Source organism: Ciconia boyciana, chromosome 4 (assembly GCF_034638445.1).
Source record: "Ciconia boyciana chromosome 4, ASM3463844v1, whole genome shotgun sequence".
Classification (NCBI taxonomy): domain Eukaryota; kingdom Metazoa; phylum Chordata; class Aves; order Ciconiiformes; family Ciconiidae; genus Ciconia; species Ciconia boyciana.
In genome coordinates, this window is record NC_132937.1 from 26,174,835 (window position 1) to 26,201,604 (window position 26,770).

Sequence of the window (26,770 nt, forward strand, 5' to 3'; positions counted from 1 at the left end):
ATTACACATCTCTCAAAAATCAATCGGTATTTAATAGAGATCTTTCTCTGAATAGGAACTACATTCTTCAGTGGAAAAGGAATCTCATTTTAAGAAAAATGAGCACCTGCAACTTAAAAGCAAATGCTCTCATTCATGAAAATATAACTTTTTACTGGTTTGTTATATAATGCAGATGCGTTTGGACATTATTCTATAAAGGCAAGTTTCTAGATGGATAACTGAATGGAGTATCTCATGGTGCTGACAGATCTTCCAAGAATATACTCTAAAGAGTCCGTACAACCTCTGCTTTAATAACAATGAATAAAATGAAAATTTCTATTTTAGAGAAAAATACAACAGATTAAATAGTGGTCAGTAGCTATGTAACTTATTTGGAGAATAATCTTTACCCAGCATCTCCTTGCAGCACTCGGTAAGCAGTGGCTTTGAACACCCGACTGGGCAGGCGTTGCATCAAATGTTTAACAGGGACTGATGGATATATACTGCACGACCCTGCATTAGCTCCTTTCAGAATCCTCTGGTACTCTTGGGATGCCAAAGGATCCCTTTATAACAATTTCTATAATCTAATTATACAGTCTTTGAAAAGGAATGTCAGTGTTTTACCACCAGTACCTTGTAATTTCATCAGCCCTTTCATAGCAGGTTTCTGCCCTGAAACCTCTAAACTACAGCCTAGCCCCTCAACAGCAGGGACAGCCTTTGCAAAAGACACTCCGATCCCAATGACAGGTACTGAAGCGTTCGATTTACCTCATCAACGCTAGTGACCTTAAGCGATTTCATGAGTGTGAAATGATTTTGAAAATTTCAATAAACTTTTCTATATAACCCTAGATTTTTCCCCTAGATTGGCAGTACTGTTCATGATTTTGTGTACAAAACGCCTTTATTCCTTTTATCTAGCCACCAAGTTATTTTCAGGTTTAACACAGCATTACTTACGTGATATAACGCTGTCAATGTACTGTGGTAAATAAGGAGCCCATGCATCAATAGTTTCTTTCCGACCTGCCTGCTCGATTCTTCTGAGTTCTGCTAGCAACAAGGCCTGGGCGGCTTCTCTTACCTGTAAAGCCAAGAGGAACGTCATACAAACTCAAATATCAAATATTTATCAGTATGCTTTCAGTACATTTTAGCAAGACCAAAAGAAAAAACTTCTCCAGAAAACTAAACTAAGCTTTTAGAAGACCTTCATTTTTTCCCACCCCTCTCCACCTTAAACACAGAAGCAGAATAACCATGAATAGGACATGCCCCAACTATGACTCCTCCCAACAGGACACAGCAAAGACGTGCAGCCCCATGAGAAAACTAGGGGATGAACGTCACAACTCGGTCCCCGGCACGAGAGCAGTGCATAAACCGAATAGCTGCCCCCCCTCCTCCCAGCCTCCACGGACCGGCGGGCAGCAAGACCGACCGGGGCCATCTCCCATCCCGTAAAGCCAACAGCAAGACGGGTTTCTCACTCAAGGAAACAAGGCTGAACCTTATGTTTGCGCTGATGCATTGAAAGGCCACCAAAATTCTAGTTTTCTAGAAGCAACTTGTGATCACCCTTCTCTACAGCATTTCCAGAGTTGGGTCCAAAATTCCAAATGTGCAATGAATGAAGTTTTCTAAATGTCATGAATGTTACAATATAAAAGCAAAACAAAAAATATCTTAAAAATATTTTTTCAGATGGTATTTGCTCATTTACTACCTAGTATGGAAGACTGAACAATGAAAGCAGAGGAAAATATACATAAAAAGGTTTCCCAAAGTTTAAAAAAAGTCTGGGGTTTTACACCAACAAATACAAAATACTGTCTTGTACTATTTGTCCCCCATTAATATCACTTGTTCCATCTGAAGAGTTCGTAAACACACATTCATAAATACACACATTATTTTTGGTCTAAAAGTTTTAACGCCCAAGGAAGTTAAGTGATTTGATCAAGGTAAAATAAAAAATTGTGGACAAACGGACTATAAGTATGCTACCCTGACACCTAAGGATATCCAGTAACTGGACTTCTGTTGCTTACAAATTTTAATGAGTTTCAAAGTAATTACCCGCTCAGGAAACCATCTCACAGTATATCCTAGCTAGCAAAAGAACAGGCAATCAGGTAGCGAAAAAGAGGTTCCCAATTAAGTTACAGGACCGCTGAGGACCTACAGCCCGGCTCCGTTACTCCCTTCCCACTCGGCAAGCTGCCCAGTCAGCACATTTTTTGCCACAACAGCACAGGTGTAGTGTTAAGGCCCACTAGTCATTTATCAAACAGCTGGCTACCAAACCAGTTACTGGCTACTGTACACACGCTCCAAAAAATAAAGTGACTCAGCAGTCTCGTGAAAAATATAGCGTATTTTTTTAAATCCTAATAAGATTCTTCATGGAATCATGGAAGTTTTAAATCCAATAATTTAAAAAAATAAAAAAATATGTATGGCATCCAGAAGGTAAAAAATATATTTAGACATGGTAACTTTTTCAACATTTTGACAGGTTAACTGGAAACTTAACTTACTAAATCTGAAATAAAAACTGCAGGAACTTGTGTCAGAAAAAAAATTACTTTTTTTTTTTTATATATACTAAGGGAAGATGTGATCAGTAAAAGACAACATAAACCCCAAAAACCCAGCAGTACAAAATTACTACTGAAATCACCTCCAGGCATCGATCCTGCCACCTGCGAGCCAGCATCTCCAGAAGAGGAGGTCTGAATTTATCCAGTCCCAACAGGTCGGGGAGCATTACACAGTGCATAGCGGCAAGCTGGCTCCACCCTGTAAAAACACATCACGACAGGAGAATACACATCATAAACACTGAAGCAATTTTAAGTTCAAAATGCCATCAAGTAAATTTACATTGGCCACTGGCCTGGTACGCAGTGGGTCTTCAGGAGAAGGTGGGAGAAAGAGGGAGAGAAAAACAAAAATAGAACCAATTCTGCAGCAGAACAACAGAACTGTTTCTTCTGCCGTGGGCACCCGGGGCTCACCCCATCTTTAGCGACGCCAGCTGCCCTCAGGGCAGGCTGTACGGTGCCTGCGCTTTCTGCATCGGACAGGAATGAGCTCCTCCAGGCATCAATCACGCCTCGAACTAGCCGGTCAGATCTCAAACGCACGCAAGGGTCAAATGAGACGTCAGCAGAAGACTGCCTCAAATCAGTCCTGATTAAACACAAACATCCCTCTTCCTCCCCAGCCCCTCTCAAAGAGGCTTCAGTATCTAGTCGCAGGCTTGGATTTTAAATTTGCAGCCTTAAAAATATACTCAACATACATACTAAATACAAAAAGTCCCCAGAAGTATTACGGCCCATTTTTTTCAGAAGCATAAGCCATGGTTCTGGGTTCAAGATTTAGATGCCCTGTTCAACCCATAATTAGCATTACTTATCATGATATTTCATGTCTTACATGCAAGTGGGATATAATTCAATTACAGAAAACTTAGCATATGAATTAGCACTAGACAGATGACATAGAATTTTCTGCCCCATTTTAAAAGGTATGCAAATATGTGCAAGTGCATCTTTGTCTGCTATCCTTGCCTTTCCATCTAAATCTTATTTCAACATGCTTACTTCAGGTGCATTCATACTACAAGCTGGCAATATTGTGTAGTTAAAACCAGTAAAGATAAGCATATCAAGCTCAAACAACACAGCTTGTAAAAATGTACGTAAAGTACTCTAGGCAAAAGAATTCTTTTAGTATTCTGCTCTACCTTGACTTGAGAAACTGGAGAAATACTTCAGGTGAGCATATAGATCTATATTTTTAAGTTGTCAGCAAGACTGAGCATAAAAATCTAAATATTTTAACTAATAAAGCTCTTCATGGTGCTACAAGAAAAGAAATTATTATGTCAATTTTCCTTGAAGAAAAATGGATTAAAAAGAGGAATTTCCAATTTGAGAGAGTGCTGTTTCTACTACTTGAGATGCAAGAAAGCAGGAATTTATAGCTTAGCAATAAGGGCATAAAAATTCTGATTTAAAGCGACTTGCCTACAGGGATACAAGGGGGTTTTGGGCGGTTGGTTGGTTTTTGTGCCAATCTTTTTGGCAGAAAGACATTCTTCATAATGGGGATAAATATTTATTAGAAAAAAATCACCCCCAACACAAACCCCAAGTGGCTTAAAGAAACACTAAGTTTTCACAAGCACCAAAAATAAAATGGAAGTGACATGAAACCGATTTTGTTTGTTCCATTTCAAAAGGAGCGTTACATTTTTAGTCTTTCAAGGTGTCCTGCGGCCTACAGAGCGCTGGTGCTCATTCATGACCGGAGGGGAAGGCCAGGGCAGCGACCGTGCTCAGGGTCCCCTCGGGGCTCTGGCTGGGCTGACCCTCCGAACCGGGACGCGGCACCCGCACCCGTGGCGGAGAGAGGGACACGGCACCCGCGTGGAACACACCACGCCTGCTGCAGCTTCTCCCCGCAGATACCGCCCCTGGGTAAAGGCATGGGGCGTCTCCCCGCTTCACAAGGGCTGGGACTTTTTGTCAAAAGACAACAGCAAACCTGAACAAGATCCGAAATAGCGTCTTTGATGCACTAGTTGAGAACGGAATTTACAGACAGTCCACGGCACAAACTGGATCTGCTCGCCCTCTACCAGCATCAGTGGCAAAGCATACAAAAATAAACTCATTGCCTCTCTTTCTTGCAATGAAAAATTCCTACATAGATCAAATTAAAGTCATGTCATAACAATGATAAGGGACACTAGTTGAAAGTAAAAGACAAATAGATAGAAAAGTGAGGAAAGAATACCTTCATTGACTAAGAAACAGGTATGTAAAGTAGGAGCAGTGTCAGAGCCAGAGTGACCAGCTTCAGTGCCAGAAGAAACAGCAGGAGCAACTTGCAGAGGAAAGAAGAAGAAATAAAGAGAAAAAAATAGGAAAGTGAGGACAGCAGCTTCTGAAAAACAGATTCGTATCACTGAAGAATGAAAAACAAAAAACTGGAGGAAACTGTGACAGTATTAAACTTAAAAAAATTCTAGGTTTTACAAGAAGTGCAATGCCAGTGAGAGGAAGACATGCAACCGCAGAGAAACAGATACACTAACAGAAACTGGCACGTTTTGAAAAGACAGAAGTACCTGTAAATAAAGCGATTACAAATGTGTCTTCAGATTGCTAGATTTGGTTTGACAGCACGGTCGAGTATGAGTTGTACAAAGAGGAGTTTCACTGCTTCTTCTTGTGCTTCTCCCATATTCAGATAGATTTAGAATTTGCACTGCTCATTATAAACCCTAGAAATAACCCCTTCTAAAGCTGGGCTGCCCCATCTGTCACTCTTAAATGTCACAGAATGTATCACTCATGGTTAGTTTTAATATAGGTTCATTTTAAATGTGTCTCCATTCAAATAATTTTAAGCCTATACCAAAGAGAGGCCTAAGAATCTAAAGCAGAAGCACACAAAGCGGACAGCGTAAGACTACAGGCAAGCAGCTACCAAAGAGCGCAGATCAAGCGTGTTACTCAAAACTGTCTCCGTGCCATTTATTTTGTAAACTGCATCGTTTCTTGGTGCGACTGTAATTTAAAAGCAGTTCTAAACATTATACTTCCACTAATGCTTCATGACTTCATATTATCACATGAAAAGATGCGCAGACCTTATGGCATACACATGCTACAACCCGAGGTCAACGTGGAGATTTAGAGGTCGCTATTTGACACTTCCTTCCTATAGAGAAATTACCATATGTCATGCACAAGCATCTTCAAATTAATCCCCCTCTCTTATTCCGTTGCAGAATGACAATGGGTTCAGGCTCCTGAACCGATTAAGCATTGTCTTCTGAATGGTCTGTTTGCTTTTCATGCAGCGAACTTCTTTTGTCACTGTGGGACATCTGCATCAAAACTGCTTTTCCCGTACTTTCCACACAAATGCATCACGATGGCACGTGTACAGCGACAGGGCGGCTAGCGTAAATCACTGCGTAACAGCAAAACCCAGGTTCAGCAGATATATACAAAAATCTACTCATTTTATTAAAGAGATTGTTTGTAAAAACACAAACGCACCCCATACTGAAAGTGAAGCCTTACTCTGAAGTTTCCTTTTTTGCCTCGTTTTGTGGTAGTTGCCAGCTCTCTTCCAAGGTCAGTCATTACAACCACCGCTGCAACGGAGGCAGCTGGCCCAGTCGCCGAGTAGCACAGAGCTGTGCTCATCTCAGGACAAATTCAGGTCAAGTTGACGGAGATCAAGTATGTCATAAAATGCATTAATTGTATCTCCAATTGATTTTTAAGAGCAATAGCACTAGAAATTTATGAGTAGCAAGACACTGCAAGTAGTGTTGTGCACAATGGGATGTAAGGGTAAGACACTGAGGAAACTTCTGACCTAAGAGTACCACTTGAAACAAAGCCATCTTCCCCCAAGAGCATGCAAGGCATGCCCCCAGACATACACAAAGATGACAGTTTAGGAACAGGAGTATTTTTCTATATTTTTGACAGCACACAGAATTTCCTTTTTATCGATTGTTTCTCATGAAGTTACAAGTATTTCCACTGGGTAACTGAAGTATGTCTATTCCCAAAATTAGCAACGCTATTTCAAAGAAAAATTACGTAGTTGTCATTTGGGAAAGAACCACCATCATGGAATTGTATCATTAAAACCAAAACACAGACGCTCTCTGTGATGACTGTTTTCTCTCGCATTGAGTTTGCCATATAGATACCATCTCTGAGCAATCCTGACCTTTCAAATAATTATCTTTCAAAGAGGAAAAGTAAATGGCTGTAAAAAAAACCAAAACAAAACACAAAAAACCCCACAAAGAAACAACAACAAAACCAAAAAAGCCCCACACGTTGAGACAAGAGCCCTGATCTCGTTTTTTTATTTCTGCTTGTTGTTATTGACTGCTACTTCTCTATTTATGCAGCACCCTTGATCTTGAAAAAACAGCTTGACACATACCACTCCTGAAGCTGATTTTCCCTTTCCAACCAAAAACCACAGTAAATTAATATTGATATTTAGAAAAAGAATAAATACACACAAATGTTGCTGATGGGCAAGTTTCCTCCTCAGATGTAAACATCCCTCTTTTTTGCAGGTGAGTGAAGAAAATAAAAATAAAAATAAATCACACAACTGACATACAAGTTACCAGTTGTGCTTACTAGCTCTCTAATACAAGAGCAGTTCCACAGTTCAAAGATATATTTAAAGATGTACATGTTTGTGGTAAAGATTGTAGATTATTGTGGTAAATACCACAATGACAAAGTATCTATATTCTGCAAAATGCAATAATTTTACAAATTGTGAGTTTCTCCGTATTCATATAGCTTGAAAAGACAAAGTTTTGATAGTTAACAGGTAAAAGTTTAAAAGAGAGTTGCAATTTTCAAAGGAAATTTCAAGTAAGTCCTGAAGGAAATCTGCTTTATAGATTAGTTAAAAAAACACACACACACACGATGGAAAAAAGAAAACCTCTCCTCTTCTGCCCTACAGTATATGCACGCAGCTGGGCTCACATCCACAAAAATCCCACAGAACTGTAAGAAGAGCAAGGATGCGTACACCTTTCCTCTTTGCTTTCTCATCCAGTGAAACGTGGATGACAAAGGTTACAAACACACATTCCCCTCAGCCACGAACAACCTTCAGCTGGTCCCAGGCGGATTTGATCCCCGTTATCCCAGCGGGTAAGCACTGCCCCTCCTCTCTGGGGCACCGCAGGCGTACTGCGCTGCGCCGTGCTGCCGTCGCTCCCCGCGAGCCAGCGCCGGCTGCCTCCGAGAGTCGCCCCACGCCCTTCCCAACGGTTCACTTGCTCCTTAGCTTTGAGCTTAAGTCGGAATTGGCCACACCATGGGGTTTACATTTCCTTTCTTTTTGGCATTAAGAGGAGTAGCTCATTTGCCCCATTATACAGCAGCTCTAATTTAAAGAGCAAGCAGGAAGGCGCCTCCTCCTCCATCTCCCAGCAGGACCGTTTCCATCTGCTCCTGCTGCCCGGAGGAAGCTCTAGTCCCCACTCCACTTGAGAACTCACGTCTAATCTTGTGTACATCCTTCTTTTCCATCACGTGTTGGTCTACGTCCTGTACTTAACCATTATCCTTATGAAAAGGAAAAATACAACGCAGACTATTAAAAGACCCTTCAGTGTCATCCACTGCCATCTTTCATAACCGCAAGTGATGAAAATTGCAGCAGAGGTATAAGTACTGTTAAAATAAAATAATTTCTTCCTCCTCCATAAAAAGGAGAGGGAATGTACACATGCTACTTAGATGCGTTTACCTTTATGCTTTAGTTTCTGACGTACAAACATTTCTGTATCGGTCTGTATAGCCCTTAGTTACAGTCTTTAAACCTCTTACTATCACCTCAACACCAGGAGCTTTGGGAGCACTTAAAATACGCAAAAATTCATTGTCAGGGACTGACTTGACGACAGAGTCAGCATCTTATCCTGATTCTTAGTCATTAAACTTTTTTAATGACTAAAGGTCTTAGTCATTAAAATCTTTATCTAGAATATTACACTACTTTTTCCTCCCACATAGAAGCTAGCAGTATTTTTATCACTTGATAGTAAGGTGGTAACTTCAGTGTCAAGAGCTGAAATACAGATCAAATTGTTCCAAAGCAAGTGATTTTTACCTTGCTTAATTTGTCCTTGGGCTGCATGAGTTGAAATTGAAGGGAGTGCCTTCACTTTTGTCATCTCAGGAGTGCCTGGCCTAGGTGGCCTAAACACAAAATATACGTGAAAGGGAGAAGGGGGGGGGGAGGGAAAAAAAAAAAGAGGTTATTTGCTAAACATAATGTGACTAAACAAACTTTGAAAAGCAACCCTATAAAAAACCAAGTCAGTTTGACAGAAAAAAAAAATATCTCATTTACAATTCCTAGGTAAGCTTATTTTTTGGTGATAAAAAGTTCATCTGTATGTTTTGATTTATTTAGAATTTGACCTACTCATTATAAAAACTCTTTAAAAACAACAAGCACTAAAAAGGAGGACAAAAACGTCCTCTCAGACCTACTGGCACATATGTTATTACCACTCCGTGTTCTATTAACTTTGTAAGTTACGTTAACTCCATTCAAAGCAATATAGTTATCTTGGCACAAAAAAATACTACATCCTAGAAAGAAGAAATACACTCGGTTCTCCCTAGGTACCAAAGGTTTTCATAGCCATTAAAGACATCAAACCCCACAGTAAATTTAAGCGAAATAAAATGTTGTATTAAAATAGAGACTCTGACAGAAAGTTATCCCAAGTTCAAGTGAATATTTGCCGTACCTGGTCGGACCTTTCTTCATGTGGTCTCCGATAAAAGTTGCATTGGTCATACTCATCAGCGTGTTGGCCAGCGAGATCACAGACAGGAGATGCTGAGTGGTGACGGCACGCGATACACCGTACGTCCCCTTTCCCAGTCCTTCTGTAACGGACATTTTTCTTCCTAACTCCACGCCATCATACGACGGTTTGCCTACAGGCTGATTATAGCCAGGAAGCATCAGAGACATGTGGCCTCCTCTAGACAGGAGGCCAAAGGACACTGAACAGTGTGGCTTAAGCATCCCAAGACGATCAAGGCAAAGCTCATCTAGAACAGAATTCAGGCCCCAGGCATGCAGACAGGACATAAAAAGCTTTGCTGTATCCATGGTTAGATTATATTCTAATAAAGTTAATGGTTTGGATTTGCTAGAGTGATATTCTGGGTCACAGTCTTCTCTTCTCTGTCTTCCCGATTCTTCATCCTCATCTTCATCATCAAGAAGATGCTCTTTTATATTCTCTTTGATTGTTTCCTTGACCTGCTGGAAGAGGACGGCTGCTCGTTTACCAGTCAAAAAGGAGCCTCCTTTGTCAGACCCGCCAGAGGCTTTCTGTAAATTCTCCGGAGAAGTGAGTGCAGTGTTGGGTCTGGAGGCCTCCTCAGTCAGCAGCTGAATTATCAGGGCTTCTACGTCAAAGAAGAGCACGTGTATATCTGGATCTGTTAAGTTAGTCTTTATAGCTTGAACCATCAGGGAGTTATGTGAATATTTAGGTAAATTCCCCTGAAAAAAGAAAAAAATGTGAAATTTTATTTGGATTACTTTCTTAACACTTTTCACAAAGTTAATTCACAAATTAAGGAAGCTGTGGATGATCAAAGTTTGAAAACTCACATGGGTATAAAACACGTTATGAAAATATCACTGAATACTTTTGGATATGTCAGGAATTTCAGACTTGTGATCAAGTGTTACACCCCTAAAAACCAGAAATTTCACTTACAGAAGCTTATCAGATAAACAGAGCTCTCTAGATAAGACAGAAGTTCACATTTCTTTCTCATTAATTCTAAAAGATAACAGTTATACTCCAAGGAACAATAACATTTCAATATTTTGGTATTAATTTAAAACACATCAAGTATTTCATATTTGGATACTGAAGTATAGCAGCAATTTATACTATTGGAAAATAAGCTACTAATAGCTTCATCCAGATATGCAATTAGTGTGTCACTTGTTCACTGCACTACTTAAATCCATCTTCTTCCTCCTTCCCTTCCTCCTGGGGGGGAGGGGTGTGTGTGTGTAGAAAATCAAAATGCTATAGGATAAAAGCTGAAAAATGTCAGAAAAGGGGATCAGACAAAAGAACATTACCGTAAGTTTTTAAGTGTTGTGAGAATTTTATTCTCTCCATCTTTTAACAGAAATAAACCCTGTTCAACTGGAAGTAAAATATTAGTTCTCCTCTTTTACAATTAAATTAACAGCCTGAAAGACATAAGGTTGAATATTCACGTTTGCTGCACAGAATTGCGAAGTCAGAGGATGAAAAACGTGCAGGAGAAGCAGTTACTGAGTTCAGGGAGGAAGAAGCGTTCTTGAGGCTTGTCTGAGTCACTGCAGAAGTTAAACCCTGTGCTCAGTTGACAGCCAAGTCTAAGGGAGCACAGGAAAACCATTACCCTACACAAGTCTAAGAAGGGCTGCAGGAGAAACGGTATTTTTTCCACAACTGATATAGGCTGAATGGTTTGTTCAGAAAACATCAACCTTTACTAAAAGTAGAATCAACCCAAAAGTTCTTAATATATCGCCAATAAAAGCAATACAGTCAAGGCTCCTATGTCTTTTCCCATCTATAACTCAACAGCCTTAACATTAATATAAACTCTTTCAGTTTGGTAGTCTCTAAAATTTCCATTCTCTGGAGTCTTTTTTAAACCACAAAAGCACATTTTACAGCAAGATAGTTATTCAGAAATTAACAGGGCTTGCAGTTTTTTATATATACACTGTATATATATATTTACAAATAGGTATGCATAAATATACATGTATACACTATAAATATATGCAGACTATACAAATAACTAACAGACACTCTATATATCATGCAAAAATTCGCACATTCTGTATATATACACTAATTTGTAATAGGTTTTTACCCTATGCTATGTACATCCCGATATATTGCTTCCTTGGTTCACCAACGTGAAGCAATGCACACATCTCATGAAGCCTTAAATACCCTGGGCCATAGGAGTAGTCACCCCTGAAAATCTGCTGAGCTGTCAAACTACATTATTTCTACCAACACCCATTATCTTGCTTTTTTCAACGCTTTTCATTCTACTTCTGAACACTAACAAATGTATTTATCACTATGAATCACAGAAACAAATGCATATTCTACTTAACATTTTATAATTGGAAAATTGCACATGCATATGTACCATTTATTTTCTCTCTCAGGGACTTTTTGTCAAGACAGTAAGCATTTCTTGTCCTACAACTACTTGGCTGCTTTGAGTTTTGTACAGATTTCACAGCACGTGTTTGAAAACTGAAGCCATTTTTATATATTCCTTTTCCATCACAGCTGTAAAGACCCCCAAAATGCGGTTGGCATGGAAGGATATAATATCCACCACATCATGTTCAATTGTTGTTCCAGTGTATGAACCTGGTTTTGAAATAAGCATATTGTAATTCTCAAGGTTCTCATTCACAGACATTTGTCTCTCGTAAAGCACTCTGCTTTTTCTGTGGCTATTAGATACAGTATATCTCCCTGAAGAGTGTCAGATGGCTTTTTACAGGAAAAATCTTCAGAGAAAAAAACTGACCTCCCCAAAGTTTTACATTAGCTTTTTATTTGGAAACCAATCTGTCCAAAAGAGGCTCACTACCCTGACCTCCTGTCAAGAGCAGCTATGATCCAGCCACAGCTTCTTCGCAATTCATTTCCGAGTGCTACTTTGGAGCAACTCAAGAATAACCTCTCCTTGACTGTTCCGCAGCAAGAGGCCCAGGGGAGAAAAATAGAGTAAGAAACTGCTCCTTTAATCCTGTCTAAACACAATACGCAGCAAGTGTATTTATCTAAGCAATCCACTATGTCAGTCTTATTTGATGCTGTAATCTTCATTTGCTACCACACTAATACTTTACTTCGTTTGCAGACTCTTCATTTAAGGCTGCTAATATTTTGCTTACTCAGAATGAATCCCCACGTGTATTTTACTGTATGGTGCTGAAGTGGAGAAAAGCAAGTACAATTATTAGTTTGCTTGCTGCACTCACTAGTTCTTGCTCACTTTCAGATGATTCTCAACAAATACACATAAATATTTTACATTATTCCAATGCACTCGTTTGGAATAATGTAAAATTATTATTATTACACTCCAACAACACTCCATTATTATTACCCTCCAACAACAAACAAACATACCAGATACCAAAAGCGCGCGCACACAGAAATATTCAAAACGTACCCAAAGACGCTCCAACAATGAAATGCAGACCTGGCAAAATCTCCAATACCATCTGCTATTCCACTCGAATCAAATAATTTTTAATTTCTGTCTTTTGTCAAATTAAAATTCATTTCGCTTATGTAACGAAGTTAAGGCACTACCAGAAGGAAAATTCACATTTGGTCACAGGGATTATGAAAGAAAAATTAAAGAGAGACCATCCTCCTCACTCCCTGTCCTTACCTTTCTCGGCGGAGCTGCCGCGCTGGCTAGCTCGCTGTGCCAGACAAACAGCCAGGGCCCAACGCAAGCAGCACTAGAGCTAATAGCCAAATTCTGCTCCTTTCCTTGTGCTCAGCTCGGAGAATGAATAAACTATGCTCATGAAATAAATTTGCCATAAGAAGCCCATAACGGATAATTGAAACCAGAATAGAAATAATTAAGTGTCAATAAATAATAGCTGCAAATTATGTTCTACAACACACTGATTTATTCATGTATTCCGTACTGATTAAAAAAACTCGTTATTTTCTCAGAATGTAATGTAGGTAGCTTTTTACAAAGTGGTCTCTGGTAACGGTCACAATGGTAAAATTAAAAGCAACAATATAACCAAAATATTTTTGCTATTAATCATCATTGACCTCTGGTAGGGAACACATTTTGCTGTGCCATGTATCATGCCTCCGTAGGCAGCTATACCTTCGTTAGATGTGAGGAACCTACGCGTAAAACACATACATTGGCACAGCACGCACGAGTGCAACGCCCGTACTTAGGTACGCGACCAGTTACGCTGGACGCAGCGAGAATCGCAGCACACCGGTCTGACCGCACGTGCATTGGTAGGAACACGGTGGTGGTGTTCTAAGGAATGCTCTCTACAAGTGACATTTCTTCTGTTATATTCTGTTCAGAAAAGAAGGCAAAATAAGTAAATAAATGATAAAAGCCAAGCCGGCGGCCGCTGGGAGCAGAGCTCTGCCGCGCTCTGCTGGTCGCAGCCCAGACTACCAGAGCATCGGCAGCCTGCGCTAACGAAAAGGGAAACAAAAGGGAAAATACGAGCTCTTTTTGTGGGGACTTGGGTAACATTTTTGAATGGCGTTCACAGAGTAAACAAATTTAATACCTGCCCACCCTGGCAGGTCTTTATTAGGAAAGAAGTGATGATGAGTGGTCGAGTACTGGGATCATCAATACGAGGAAACCTAAGCAGGACGCAACCACCGAATCGCTAAGGCGGGCGATCCTCTACTCCAACCCCCTGCTCAAAGCAGGGTCCGCTCGAGCAGGTTGCTCACGGCAAGGAAAGCCTCCTACATACTTCTCCAATACGTGACTAAGGACATTTTTCCCCAGTTTCCTTCAAGATATTTTTGGGCTTCCTTCTATTAATCTTCAACAGAAAGATAAACATTTAAAAGTCAGGGGTCACATTCTTCCTGTGACGAAGTTCGTAAAACCCTCACAAGGTCAGGACTTACCTGTTCTCTACATTTGGCCAAAACAGAAACGCATGATGCAAAGCCCAAGAGAAAGCTCTTCCTTCAAGCTCTCCTCTGACAACCTGCACTGACGTGCTGCTGAGCCCACCAGCGAACTACCTTCGATAACTAAGCCTATGTCTAAAATTCACCGTTTGCTTTTTTGTTCCACCTCTGCCCTCTCTGCAATGCGATGCTGGTAGCTGCCTGCTAGTTTTCAAAATGGTCAGTCCAAATCCATCAGACTGAGTAATAATTAGGCACATTAAAATTAACAGGATAGTCAGAACTAACTCCTGTACTGTTCTATCCTCCATACCGAAGTTCCTTAAAATTTTTACACTGTACTAGCTTTTCTTGGGATACGTGCCATATTGTACTCGATTTGCTCTTCAGAACAATGAAGTTAATGCTAAAATGTCAAAATTACCCTTGATACAATTTGCAATCCAAGTTATTTCTTATTGTGAGATATCAATTTGGAAAAAGAGCTCATTACTAGCTGTTAAAAACGGAACTTCCCCACATCTCAAAATATTTAAGGCGCTTCCAGCTTATGCAGTCATAATCAGGGTGGAGAAAAATCATCCTCTGGCTCCAGAGACTAATGTGCAGGCTCACCATCCGGCTACTGCTCTAACACCTGAACAACTCTGATCATTACGATATTATCGGAAAGGTCTGCTTAGCAGGGTTCTTAGTACGAGCATTTACTTACTGCTCAGACTGGTAAGTAGCCTGTTGCTGTACTCAGCAACAGCCATATGAATTGTGAAGTTGTGTTTCTAAATGAACACATGTAAACATGCCGTGGCTCACGCACTCGCTCTACTCAAACATATAGCGCTCAGGAACAGTTAATAAATGCTTTTAACAAGTTACTACAGACAGTTCCATTTGAATTCATCACTTAAATCATGAAACATAATTGAAAAAGTCCTTGAACATTAAGCACTGAAATATTTAGGAATCAACTAAGCCCATTAATATCTTCTACCATTAAACACTTAAAATATTTCTCAAACAGTAATTAATTTTCAGCATTTAAGTTACTCTGGCTCCATTTATATCTATTTGCACACATCTTTTAGTAGTAGTTTTTCTGAACTGTCACACAGCAACAATTACCAAAATAAAATAAAATCAAGCTCTAGCTCCACCTTCAGCAAGATCTGCAGGAACGTATAAAGCACGTCTAATATGGGGGGGGAGAGGGAAAAAACAGATCGATGTCGATTCCACTCCTCAAAGCACAAAACAAAAAGGGGAAGATTTGCTTCTGATGGATGTGGATCACAGGCTGGTTCCTTGTCCACCCATCAATACTACAAATTAACAGAACGTATACAATTGAGCAAATATTCCAGATTCTATGAAACGCTGCTAAATCTAGATTTCGAATAAACTCGACCTGAAAAAAACAAAACAGTAGAATGCACAGTGAAGTGGGAGGTAGCATCATGAACAGTAACGTAAACTGGGGAACAATGTCTAGAGAGATATGGAAGGGATTGTGTTGGTTGATATTAAAAATATATTACTACTTATCTAGTAGAGATAAGTTTATTTGATGCATAACCTCTGTTCTTACTAAACCTAGAGAAAGAGACAGTGAAAGCAGTACAGAGTTATAGACAGCGAAGAGGAAGTTTAAAGCATTGGACTCCAGCAAGCAAAACCACTACCACTGAGAGCACAAAACAGAAAAACACATACATGAAGTGTGTTTTTAAAATGTAACTCCAGATAACACCACCTGCATTAGAAACTGCACAATGCAATGTCGTTGAAGAAGGTTGATACTTTTTGTTCCAGGAAAGTGAGCTCCTAGGACTGACGCAAGGAGAGGGAGAACTAGTTTAGGTCTTTCTATTAACATTTCAGAGAGCTTTGGATAAGACCCTTTCAGTTACAACAATGAAGACTTCCCATATTTTATTCAATTAATTACGGAAATAAGTGTTTCGGGTACTGAATTAAAAACAGACAAACTGAAACACAACTTACCTTGTCAGACGCTTCGGAAGCGAGCAGGTTAGTGGCAAGAGTCTGGAGTTTCTGGTGCGCCACGTTTTTCAGAGCAGCCAGGCTACGCCTAGTCATGGCCTGCTTCAGGTTGACGGCGGGATGGCTCAGGGAGTCCACAGCCGCCGGGACTGCCTCATCACAGGCGTTCAGGATTTCCACTGCTGTTATTCCCATCACACACCTGTCCAGCGCACCTGCAAATATTTTGCAAAGCATGAGTCTAAGCAGAAACAATTCAGAATGTCCAAAATATCACAAGTACAACAAAGGGAGAAAATAATGTACACCACAGGAGGCAATGCATAAAACTTTCCGTTGTGTTAACAGCTATTTTTAGAACTAATATTCCTACAGGGATGGAATTTTCCTCAGTTTCTGTGAAGTGTGTAAAGAAAAACCACATTAACAAAAATCAGGACAAGTTTAAAACCCTACCATGTGATTCTGTACTGACCAGAGAGTGATGACTGCAGTTGCTCAGCATTTTTAGGGGAAGGTTGTTCTCAGTCGTCGTGAATTCCCCCTCCCACCCAACTACCTGCGTGGATTAAATTTTCCACGATGGATCTCAGGTTCCTCTCTGCTTCCTAGAGCTTCAGTAAAAAACAATTCTCATCTAGTTTTCACAATAAGCGGAAAATAACATGCAGACATTATTGCAGGTTTGTGGTTTTCTTCTTAAGTGAGTTAAGGAGTTAAAAGGTAATTAGATACTGCATATATTTTGATGCATTTTTTTTCCTCACTTTCTCCCTTTCAAATATCACAAGATTTTCTACAACAAAGCTGTTTTTATTTTATGCCTTGTTGCCCATCCTTTTAAGGCTCATTTTTAGCTTCTAAACTAAGCATTAGTCCCATTTTAAAAAAAACACACAACACACCCACACAACAACCCAAACAATACAAAAAACCAGACAAACACTTTCTTCACTCCGCAGCTGAAGAAGGTGTTGTAGATTCACGGCGCTGCACTTCTACACCAAGCTTTCAATAGAGTTGCTGAGGAAGCACAGACACTAATAAACTGAGAAGACACTCCAAGTGCAGCCAACATTTTAACTAGTCTCTCTAAAGATAACTAGGAAAACACGTAGGGGGAAGATAGCCAGAGCAAGCTGTACTTCTCCAAAACTAAATGAGTTATTCCAAATATTAAGATATGTATTTAACAAAGGCTTACATAACCTACAAATTTTGGGAATATGTGGAGTGCTAAATTTCCAAATATAAATGTGCAAAAAAATTTTAACTCTTCTCTCAGACGCAACTTATACAGAACTATAACTAAACATTATTTTTAAAAATTGTTTAATTAATGTCTTTGAACTTAACCTTACCAGTGTCCATTTGCCAGACGTACACAGACCCGTCTGAACATCCTACCACCAGATAGTCATCGGAAGGCCTCCATTTTATTACTTGAATAGGGAAAAGGTGACGGGATGCCAGCATGATGCATTTTTTCTCCCGCAGACTCAGAAGACCCACTGAGTGATCACTGGCAACAGAGCAAATACAGTGCTGGACTCTTGCCTAATAAAAAAGAAAAAGAAAAAAAAAAGAAATCTTAATCATAACGCAGACAGTTTGCATGTAATAATATCTTCTTCACTGGACCAAGCATGGTGATCAACAACCTATTTTATAAACAAAACACAGGCACATAAGCCTATGGCTAAACTCACTGAGGTCACTAGAAACAGAATCTCACTCGGAGAAATTCTCTTGAATCCAACCTCTCGCACACCATAAAGAGCAAACAGGTATTAGAACCTGTTTTGTTGAGCAAGAAAGAGAAGCCATGGTTTTCAAGTAAACCGATGTCATTTTGTCCATTAAATTCTACCTACTCATCCAAGTTATGAAAGAGAAAATTGCCTTTAAAACCTACGGGCCAGCTGGTGGGAAATGCTTGCCTATCACATTCGCCAACACCTTCAGGGGAAAGACTGCTTCCATGCCGTGGAAATCCTCTCCCGCTGTTAATGCTGTATATCATAAAATGCCAAGCATCTCCTTAGCTAGCTAGGTTTTAATATCCAGTTTTTCCACTATTTTTAATCCTTTCTGTAGCTAAAACATGATATGAACAAAACCAAGATTAACAGAACAATTAAACTCTTTTTAAGTGTCTGCAAGAGTTGTACATTGGGTCAGTGCTAAATCTTCAGTATTCCATATTCCATTCACATTCTCAAGAAGGATTTGAGCTGTACCAGTTACGGAAAGTGTGAGACAGGTTATCAGATATATTATGTAAAACTTACACTACAGTTTTCTGGTGGAACTAGCAGCTGTGTAATTTCTCCACCATGTACACAGAAGATATGTTTCATCTCTCCAGAAAATATATCCCATATGATGACTGAGAAATCCACACCACCTGAGATCAAATACCTTTGATCGTAACGAGCAGAAACCTGATGAGGGTACAGTAAACATGTAATTTTGTTTCGATGGCCTCTGAGAGTCCGGTGAGGTGGCCAACCTGAGAAATTGGGTAAGGCGTAAAAGCGGGGGGGGGGGGGGGGGGGGGGAAGAAAAGAAAAAAGGGAGAAAAAAATATAATTCAATAGAACAGTTTAACAATCCAAAACTCTGTTCTTGACAAAAAAAATACACACTCCCACTTTTGACAGAAGTTCTTATAGAATTAGCCTTGTCTTTTTTTAAAATGTTCATCTTTTTTTCACTGGACATGGACCAAATGATTCATTTTGTCTTGCTGTACAATCTCACTTTGAAGTAATTCAGCTGTCTTCAAACAGCCTCCTCCCCCAAAAAAATCCCAGCAAAAAAAAAATATTTAAAAAGGTCACAAAGATGTGAAAAAATAAATTCCCTTCCCCATCAAAACATGAATGTATCCAAGGTTATAACCAAAAGGACCAGGACCAGGAAAATTGCATAATCTTACTCTGCACTGGCCACAACAGCAGCATACAAGTCTGCAGCGTTATGCATTTGGTGCTTGTGCAGAATAGGTTAATTACATCAAATTCAAATTTATAAAGGAAAATCATTTTTGTGAACAGAACAAGAATGGTGAGTCTTCTGCTCACTGAGATCAAGTACATTAGTTAAATCATTCCCAGTACAACCTTATAACTATTGAAAAAGATGCTTAGAAAAACTGTCTTTTTAGATGGCATATTTGACAAAATGGGCCAAATAAATTAAATACCAGAATCAAGTATTCTACGCAATGCCTGCATGATACAGTTGAACTTTTTTCCTCTATGTGATTATGCTTTCTAGCAAGCGCAGCAAGCCTTACATAGAATACACACAGGCACTTCTGTATTTTTACGAGGGCAAGAATCACCAACGCTTATTTGCAGAATAATGTATCAACTTCGAGGCAATCCAACTTTACATTAAGAAAAATATCATTTTTATATAAAGTTATACGAAGTAAATCAGTTATACAAAGGAAACAGCACAACCAACAGCCTTGTATACAATTGACTAAGCTCAGAGGTATATTCACAGAAAAATATTTACATGATTTTTTTTACAGATGCTGACAAATGAAAAAGACAAAACCCAAATATTTGTTCTGCAACTGTGATCACAAAAGTATTAAAATAACATTATCTGGAACCAAAATGTACAACAGTAGGCCAACATATAACGCTCAACTAACTGCACGACACACAAAGAGGAATTCTCCTTTAGATTCACTATTTTCCCAAGATCTTCACAGGCACACCGATACCCCCGTGCCCAGAACAACACTGGAAGAGAGACGGGAGATGTCCCCCGCCATATCTTTGCTACTGCATCCCAAAAACCCAGGAGAAATATCCAAGGCTTTCCAGTGAAGGGACTGCCTCCCCCCCAGTTGATGCAAGCTGGCCACAGTTAATTTACTACTTAGGTTTCTCACTACGTAATAGAACATCAGAATTGTGAAGAAAACGGTTATATGATTTCTACCTGTAAAATGACTTAACTTTCACTTCGTGAAACTGTTTCTTACTTCAGTATATCTCGTGGCAGGCACACACTGTAATCCAACCGTGCTTTTCAAAAGCTTATTTGCATACCTCTCCTAAGCATGTGCTCTCCTTGCAGCAGCTGAACTATAGCCGTTTGCGTTGCTGGCACGATAACAATGCTTCCATCCTCACGACCACAAACCAAACGCCCGTGTGCCGGGATATACACACTGGCTGTAACTCTAAGTGGTTCATTGATGTTTGGTATTAAGCTTAGTTGGTCTATAATCCCAGCAGGGCGAGGAGTGAGTTTATCAAAAGCTTCCTGGAGGGATATTGAAGTTGTTGTTTGCAGTCCTGTTTAAAAAGAAGAAAGTAAAAAAAAAAAAAAAGAAGGGTGAGGTGGGAGGAGGATTTAAAAAAAAAAATAAAATCAAGAATTGAAATTAGGAATGCTTTTCTGAGAAGATCTCAAAGCTTAAATACACCATGTTACAACACTTTGTTCAAAGTCAAAGGTACATACCAGAGATTAATTTGCTGACTACACAAGTGAAGCTACAGCAACCCATGGAAACAATACATGTGAGAACGGGAAAAGTATATGATTTAAGCTACAAGAGTACGTTACGCAGGCAGACAGCAATGACCATAGCTAGTATTTGCAATAAAGCAGTTAAAACTTAGTACCTGAAAAATATTCAGAGTAAATTAAGCTTTTGATCATATATGAAAAAATAAGTTACTGTAACTCTTACAAGAAACTAACAATTAAAAAACCCCAACTTAATGGATCTGTAGGAAAAGCAGCAGTGCTTTATCCAGCAACAAACCACATAACAAAAAAACCCAGCGATGCCCATTAAAAGACTTGGCAGCAAGACTGCTCATTAGGGATACCTTTTGCACCATCTTGTTGTTCGAGAGTATCAGGCACACTCCAAATACACAGTCTGCCTGAAGAGTCTCCTTGGATTAACAGCTTATAGGAAAACTCCCTATGTCCATAGAAGAACCGAGTAACTGGAGGACATATTAGTAGCTGTTGGAAAAAAAAAAATTAACAACTTCAGAACACATGCAAACCATGTATTAACCTCAAAATTTACTTCCCCCACATGATCCACTGTACCTTTTAAAAGCAGGACAAAAACTAGCTACTTTAAGCCTTATCCTTCCTACAGGAGAACAAGTAAATACAGCAATACGAATCAGAAGAAACCGTGGTTAGTCACCAAACAAGTCACAGGTTTAGGCGAGAGGAAAAAAGGTTTTTACATGTATTTGGTTTTGTTCTAAATATATTCATATTTAGAATATTTTTTATATGTGTGTGTGTATTCTAAAATTGTTAACATTCTAACTGCAATGGTGAGCTGAAGTTATACTACGCAGTCAGGAACATGGGCCACAACAGAAGCAAAAAAGTTTTAATATTGATTGACAACATAAAGAAAAAGATCAAATATATAAATGTTTCAATGTCCAAATTTGGCAAGAGATTAAATGGTTAAGATAAAAAAAGGATTCCTACAATAGCCTTGTAATAACAGCATTTGTAAATCAGACAGTTACTTATACATAGTAGTATGGGTGTAAGTACTAGATATATCATACAGCAGTCTTAGGTGTATTAGTTTATAGCAGATACAGTTCACAGTACAATATAAAAATGAAGTATAGCTCAGAGAGGACTTTGGCCTACAAAATTTGATTTTCTTTACTTTGCAAGGATTTCAGCTTTCAAATTCAAAGTTGTGATTCTAAAAGCTCTTGCTCAGTTACTGCCTAATCATGATGCGCATCACAACTTGACTTCTAATTCTCCAGGCATTGATGAATGATGAACTGCTAGTATATAGGAACTGAAGACTCACTTGACCAGACTAACCTCTGCGTTTATTTGAAAACCAACAAGAACCAAACCAAACCAAACAGCAGAGAAATTGCACGTCTACTATCTCTAGGAAAAGAAGAAATCCTAAAGGTCTACTTTGAAAGAGAAGAACTGGTCATGATGTATGCATGTTTCAGCTCCCTAAGAGAGAAATGCAGTCCGTAAAAAAAACTCCAAAGAAATATATTTTACCTGTTTATCTGCTCTGTCCAACACACTGTACAATAAAGGCGGAATTAAATTTTCTACTGCTTTTCCCACATCTCTGCGAAATGAATCACTAGCTGGTAGACAGCTGGGTTTAAGAACAAAGAGAAAGGAATAAAATTCCTTGTATTACCAGAGAGTGATTACTACATCACCAGCTAACTAAATAACACTAAACAAAAACAACCCCCCAAGCCCTGAAACATTGTATTTTTTTTAAATTGTTAATACAGTGTATAGCAGATCGTTACTCTAATTTTAATGTACAGGGTATGCTTCGTCAATTAATAACTGCTCCAAAGGTGTCCAGCTCAGTTCCCCCACACATTCAGAACTGAAGGAAAAAAGAATGAAGGAAGCCTGGCTTTAGGTCTGCTCTGGACCTCAACACATCTAGCCTCCGACTCAGGACCCAAACACACCACACCCAAGGATTCCTCCGACAGATCACCAGATCGATCTGCTCGCATCCTTATGCTCTGATCACATAAGAGGGCGAGAAAGGGGTTCTCGCCTGATTTAAGTGAGCATATTCAAGGATCTCCAAGACAAAACTGTGTCTCTACCCAGAACAAAGAGATGTTTGCATGTCATGAAGATGTCAGAAGTTTTTTTATTTTACTTTTGTCATTCTGCATTTATTTAACCTCTTTGATACCTAATTTTAAATTAATTTTATATTTTCACATTTACGTGCACAAACTCAGCTGTTCGTGCCTTCCCTTAACAGGCTGAAAGAGTACTGTTACAATAATACAGTCATCATTTACATTCTACTCCATATAGGAAATAAGGAAGAAATAAGATTTTGCTTAACCAGGTCCAAATATTTAAATTATTTTTTAATTTATGACACTTGTTCAACAGCAAAATGCACCTCTTCCCATCACACAGCTCCATTAGGAAGTGAAAAAGAGTTAGTGTAATATCAGAAAACAGTGAAGCAGTGTTGGCTGAGGCAATCTAAATTACTGAGCATTGCTTCAACATGATACTTTTAAGGGACACACATTTTAAAACATGCTCATGGAATACTAGTTTCTGCAACAGCCATATGACTTTGCAACAAAATAAAAGCCAAAAGATACTGAGTATTTCTTCAAAGTTGCTCATGTTTTTATCTCAAAAAAATACATAAATGGAGTATTTCATTGTTGACTACCTGGCTGGTAATTTATATATGAAACTTTGTCCATCTTCCGTCCATACAATCACTTTATCAGCTGACACAAAGTCGCCACCAGTCCAGGTCTGATCGTTTTCACTAGGGACTGAACATAAGAGGGAATAATCTCCAGCATCAAAAACCTGGAAAGAAACAGAAGAGTCTGTTGTCATTAACCAATTACAGATTAAAATGCCCAGAGAGCAGCTAATTTCGGTTTCAATATAGACACATTAAAAGGACTTAGAGCATCTTGATCTAAATGTCTTACTGGCAATTTAATTCAATCAGCTTCTACAGTGAAAAGCAGCCAGGTGCTGTTCAGCTAGCTTGCCTTACCCTCCAGTATTTGGAGCACACTACCAACAACGACCGCTGGGTAAATGCGCAGAAAGAAACGCTTTGACAGTTTTGACAATAAATAGGTTTTGACTCCTCTTCAAATACTGGTGTTGTATCCTAAAAACAAAGAAAGGAAACCAACATTAACTGCATTTTATTTAAAGTTATAAATCTGAAATTAAATGGAGCCATATTACCTTCTGTAACGACATCTTCAAAAAAGGCATTTCCTGCTGGTTTTAAATTTGCTCAAGTCATGAGTTTGTCAATGTTTCTGTAAATTTTAACTGAAAAACACTTATGTTTTATTTTGATACTCCCATGGGTATATCATATCTTGAATACCAACTTTCCTGTGATAAACACTCAAGTCTGCAGACTGTCACAAGTACAAGAGTAGCAAATGTGCAGAGAAGCAGAACTGAAGAAGTGATAGGTAAGAAATTGGCTTGTAGAGACAGACAAAAAAGACACAACAGGAGGTTATCACTTTTATTTGGAGAGCATATGTACATAGCCATAATCAGGCGCGAGTACCGACCAGCGTGTCAGCAGAGCCGGAGAGCTGAACTGCTGAATGCACGAGTCCGTTTCCTTCCTCATGTCCACTAGCATGATCATGTCTCAACGTTTTCAGCTGTAGACTGACCCTTGGCCAGAGGTTAAGACTCAGTCACTGCCAACCACGTTCTTCCGAGGTTAACCTAGCACCATCAAATAACATGGGATCTTAACCATCCGGCCAAACACCCTCCGCTGAGTCCGAGTATCAGACTGATCTAACACATCGGTGCTGTACCTTGATTAATCTGGGCCCACCTCAAAGCAAAACTTTCTCTTCTGGTTGTATTGAGGGTGGTCACTGCTAACCTGTCCAGATCCAGAACACACACGGACGAGCTCCCAAGCTAATCCTCACTTTGACTGTTCATCTTCCCTCTGACTTGGGATACCTTGAAGGAAGGAGGGACAGCCATGCCATTCATTATCTGAAAAGTTTGGCTTACAGTTATAAAAACCCGGCTGAAACAACAGAAGGCTGCAGATACGCTGCTGTGGGTATAAACAGGAGACCTACAGAAAGGCCTGTCTGCAACGCCAGTCACTTTAACCGATTTCACAGGGCTCTTCGCTTTCATAAAAAACCAACCTTATTGAGACAGGGCAGAGAACATCAGGATAGCCAGGCAATTAAGGCAGAAGTGGGAACTCAGATATCCTAGAGCACAACTCCTTACCCTGCTACAGATCTCTGTGGCAAGACAGTATTTTCCTGAAATATTATTTCATCATCTTCAAGATGTATTCTGTCCTACAGAGAAACTATTTAAGTGCTCAGACAGCATGACAGCAACCAGCGTCTGAAACTGAGTCTCTACACAGAACGACATACAGATGGAAATCCGATAACAAAAAAATACCCAGCTGATTTTTTTCTTGCTCAAATTGAGCTTAGGAACATGACAGAGACCATGTGATGGAAAAGGGACTATGCTGTTTCATAAGATGCCAGATGGCCAACTTCTGAGGAAAACACACACACTTGTAGCAGTTCTTATTCTATTACTCCTCGTAAGAGGATCTGCAAGAGCATGCAGTATCCTCTTCCGTCACTTAAGTCTAACAAATTCCCCAGCTGGACAGATTAGTAGTGCCTATTTAGTATCATCGCTGCCAACGAATTACCTTGCATCCAGATAGTCAGCTGAAACTAAGCAGATTCAGCTCACATGCCATTCTTTCATGGTTCCCCATATCCCAAATAGACTAGATTGTGATAAGCTCCTGTTTAGTCACATCGTTGTGTTTCTTACTTTCATAACAGCCAATACCCTTCACTGCTCACAGCTGCCTTTTTTTTTTAAGTGTAACTGTTAAATGTGATGTTAGCCAAAACATTACTAGCTGCATGACAAGGGTTTCCAGAAAATGCTTTGAGAGCAAACAATCTCATCAACTTTGAAACTATGAAACAAAAAACCATGAATACCACCTCTGTCCCCTGATGGGGTCAAAAGCAAGGAATTCCATTATATTGGCCTTCCGAGCTAATGCAAACTGTGTTGCTTTTGCATTATAAATATTCTGGAAACAAACAAGTTGATCAAAAAATAGGTCATTTCTATATCATAAGGTTATTTTTCCATAGTTGCTAAACATCTATAGTAAGGTATATCTGTTACAAGAGGTTTCTGTGAATAGCTAATTTGCTAGAGGTCTACAAGAAGTATAGCAAACCTCCTTCAAGACTTGTATTCATTAGTACACAGGAAGGCAGAACTGCCAGCTAACAAAGAGCGCTGTAGACAATCCCTAATAATGAATATTCTGAAAAACAGTATTCTCTGCTCAGCAAACCCTTCAGGCATCTCCACATCTCACTTATCTTTCTCAAAGAAAATACTACATTTAATAATTTTTAATACTAAACAAAATTTAATACTAAATTTAATAATAATAGTAATATAGTATGATATAATAAGACTATCATGAAAAATTTTATTAAGTACAGATATTTTAAAAGCAGAAGAAATGCAGCTGGAGAACTTAATCTTAAAAAAAAAAAAGAAGTGGTGTGATAAAGTCACTTCTATAATGCCACCACCATTTTAAAGGACACACACTTCCTATGCAGTACAGGGCAAGCTTTAACTCTGTGACTTATTTCTTCTCTCTGTACTACACAGAGTAAACATGTATTTATTAGCATCATCTCCTTCAACTAATGAGTACTTACACTGCAAGCTCTTGCATATAAAAGTTTTGCCTGTACCGACTGAAGTTACGCATGCAGTACAGCATCCGTTATCAGTCTGGAAAGTGAAACAGTACTGTAACAATCTTCGTTACTGAATTCCCTTTGGAACTCAAAACTCCTGTGGGATGTA

At 39.2% G+C, this 26,770-nt stretch overlaps 1 protein-coding gene across 11 annotated transcripts in view; it reads right to left on the bottom strand.

The window, feature by feature from the left end:
* Window positions 1-26,770, bottom strand: part of WDR7 (WD repeat domain 7) — a 149,037-nt gene that overhangs the window by 98,887 nt on the left and 23,380 nt on the right. For all 11 annotated transcript variants that reach the window (XR_012042405.1, XR_012042404.1, XM_072861013.1 and 8 more), the window contains 12 exons: window positions 23,880-23,999; window positions 23,538-23,683; window positions 22,361-22,463; window positions 21,172-21,313; window positions 20,380-20,628; window positions 18,598-18,818; window positions 17,668-17,863; window positions 16,307-16,521; window positions 9,338-10,107; window positions 8,689-8,777; window positions 2,678-2,796; window positions 955-1,078 (listed from right to left, as the gene is read on the bottom strand). Coding sequence is in view for 9 of the 11 variants with exons in the window: in XM_072861013.1 (XP_072717114.1) it covers window positions 955-1,078; window positions 2,678-2,796; window positions 8,689-8,777; window positions 9,338-10,107; window positions 16,307-16,521; window positions 17,668-17,863; window positions 18,598-18,818; window positions 20,380-20,628; window positions 21,172-21,313; window positions 22,361-22,463; window positions 23,538-23,683; window positions 23,880-23,999 (2,494 nt within the window). In the remaining 2 variants the exon portion in view is untranslated. The remainder of the gene's footprint in view (window positions 1-954; window positions 1,079-2,677; window positions 2,797-8,688; window positions 8,778-9,337; window positions 10,108-16,306; window positions 16,522-17,667; window positions 17,864-18,597; window positions 18,819-20,379; window positions 20,629-21,171; window positions 21,314-22,360; window positions 22,464-23,537; window positions 23,684-23,879; window positions 24,000-26,770) is intronic.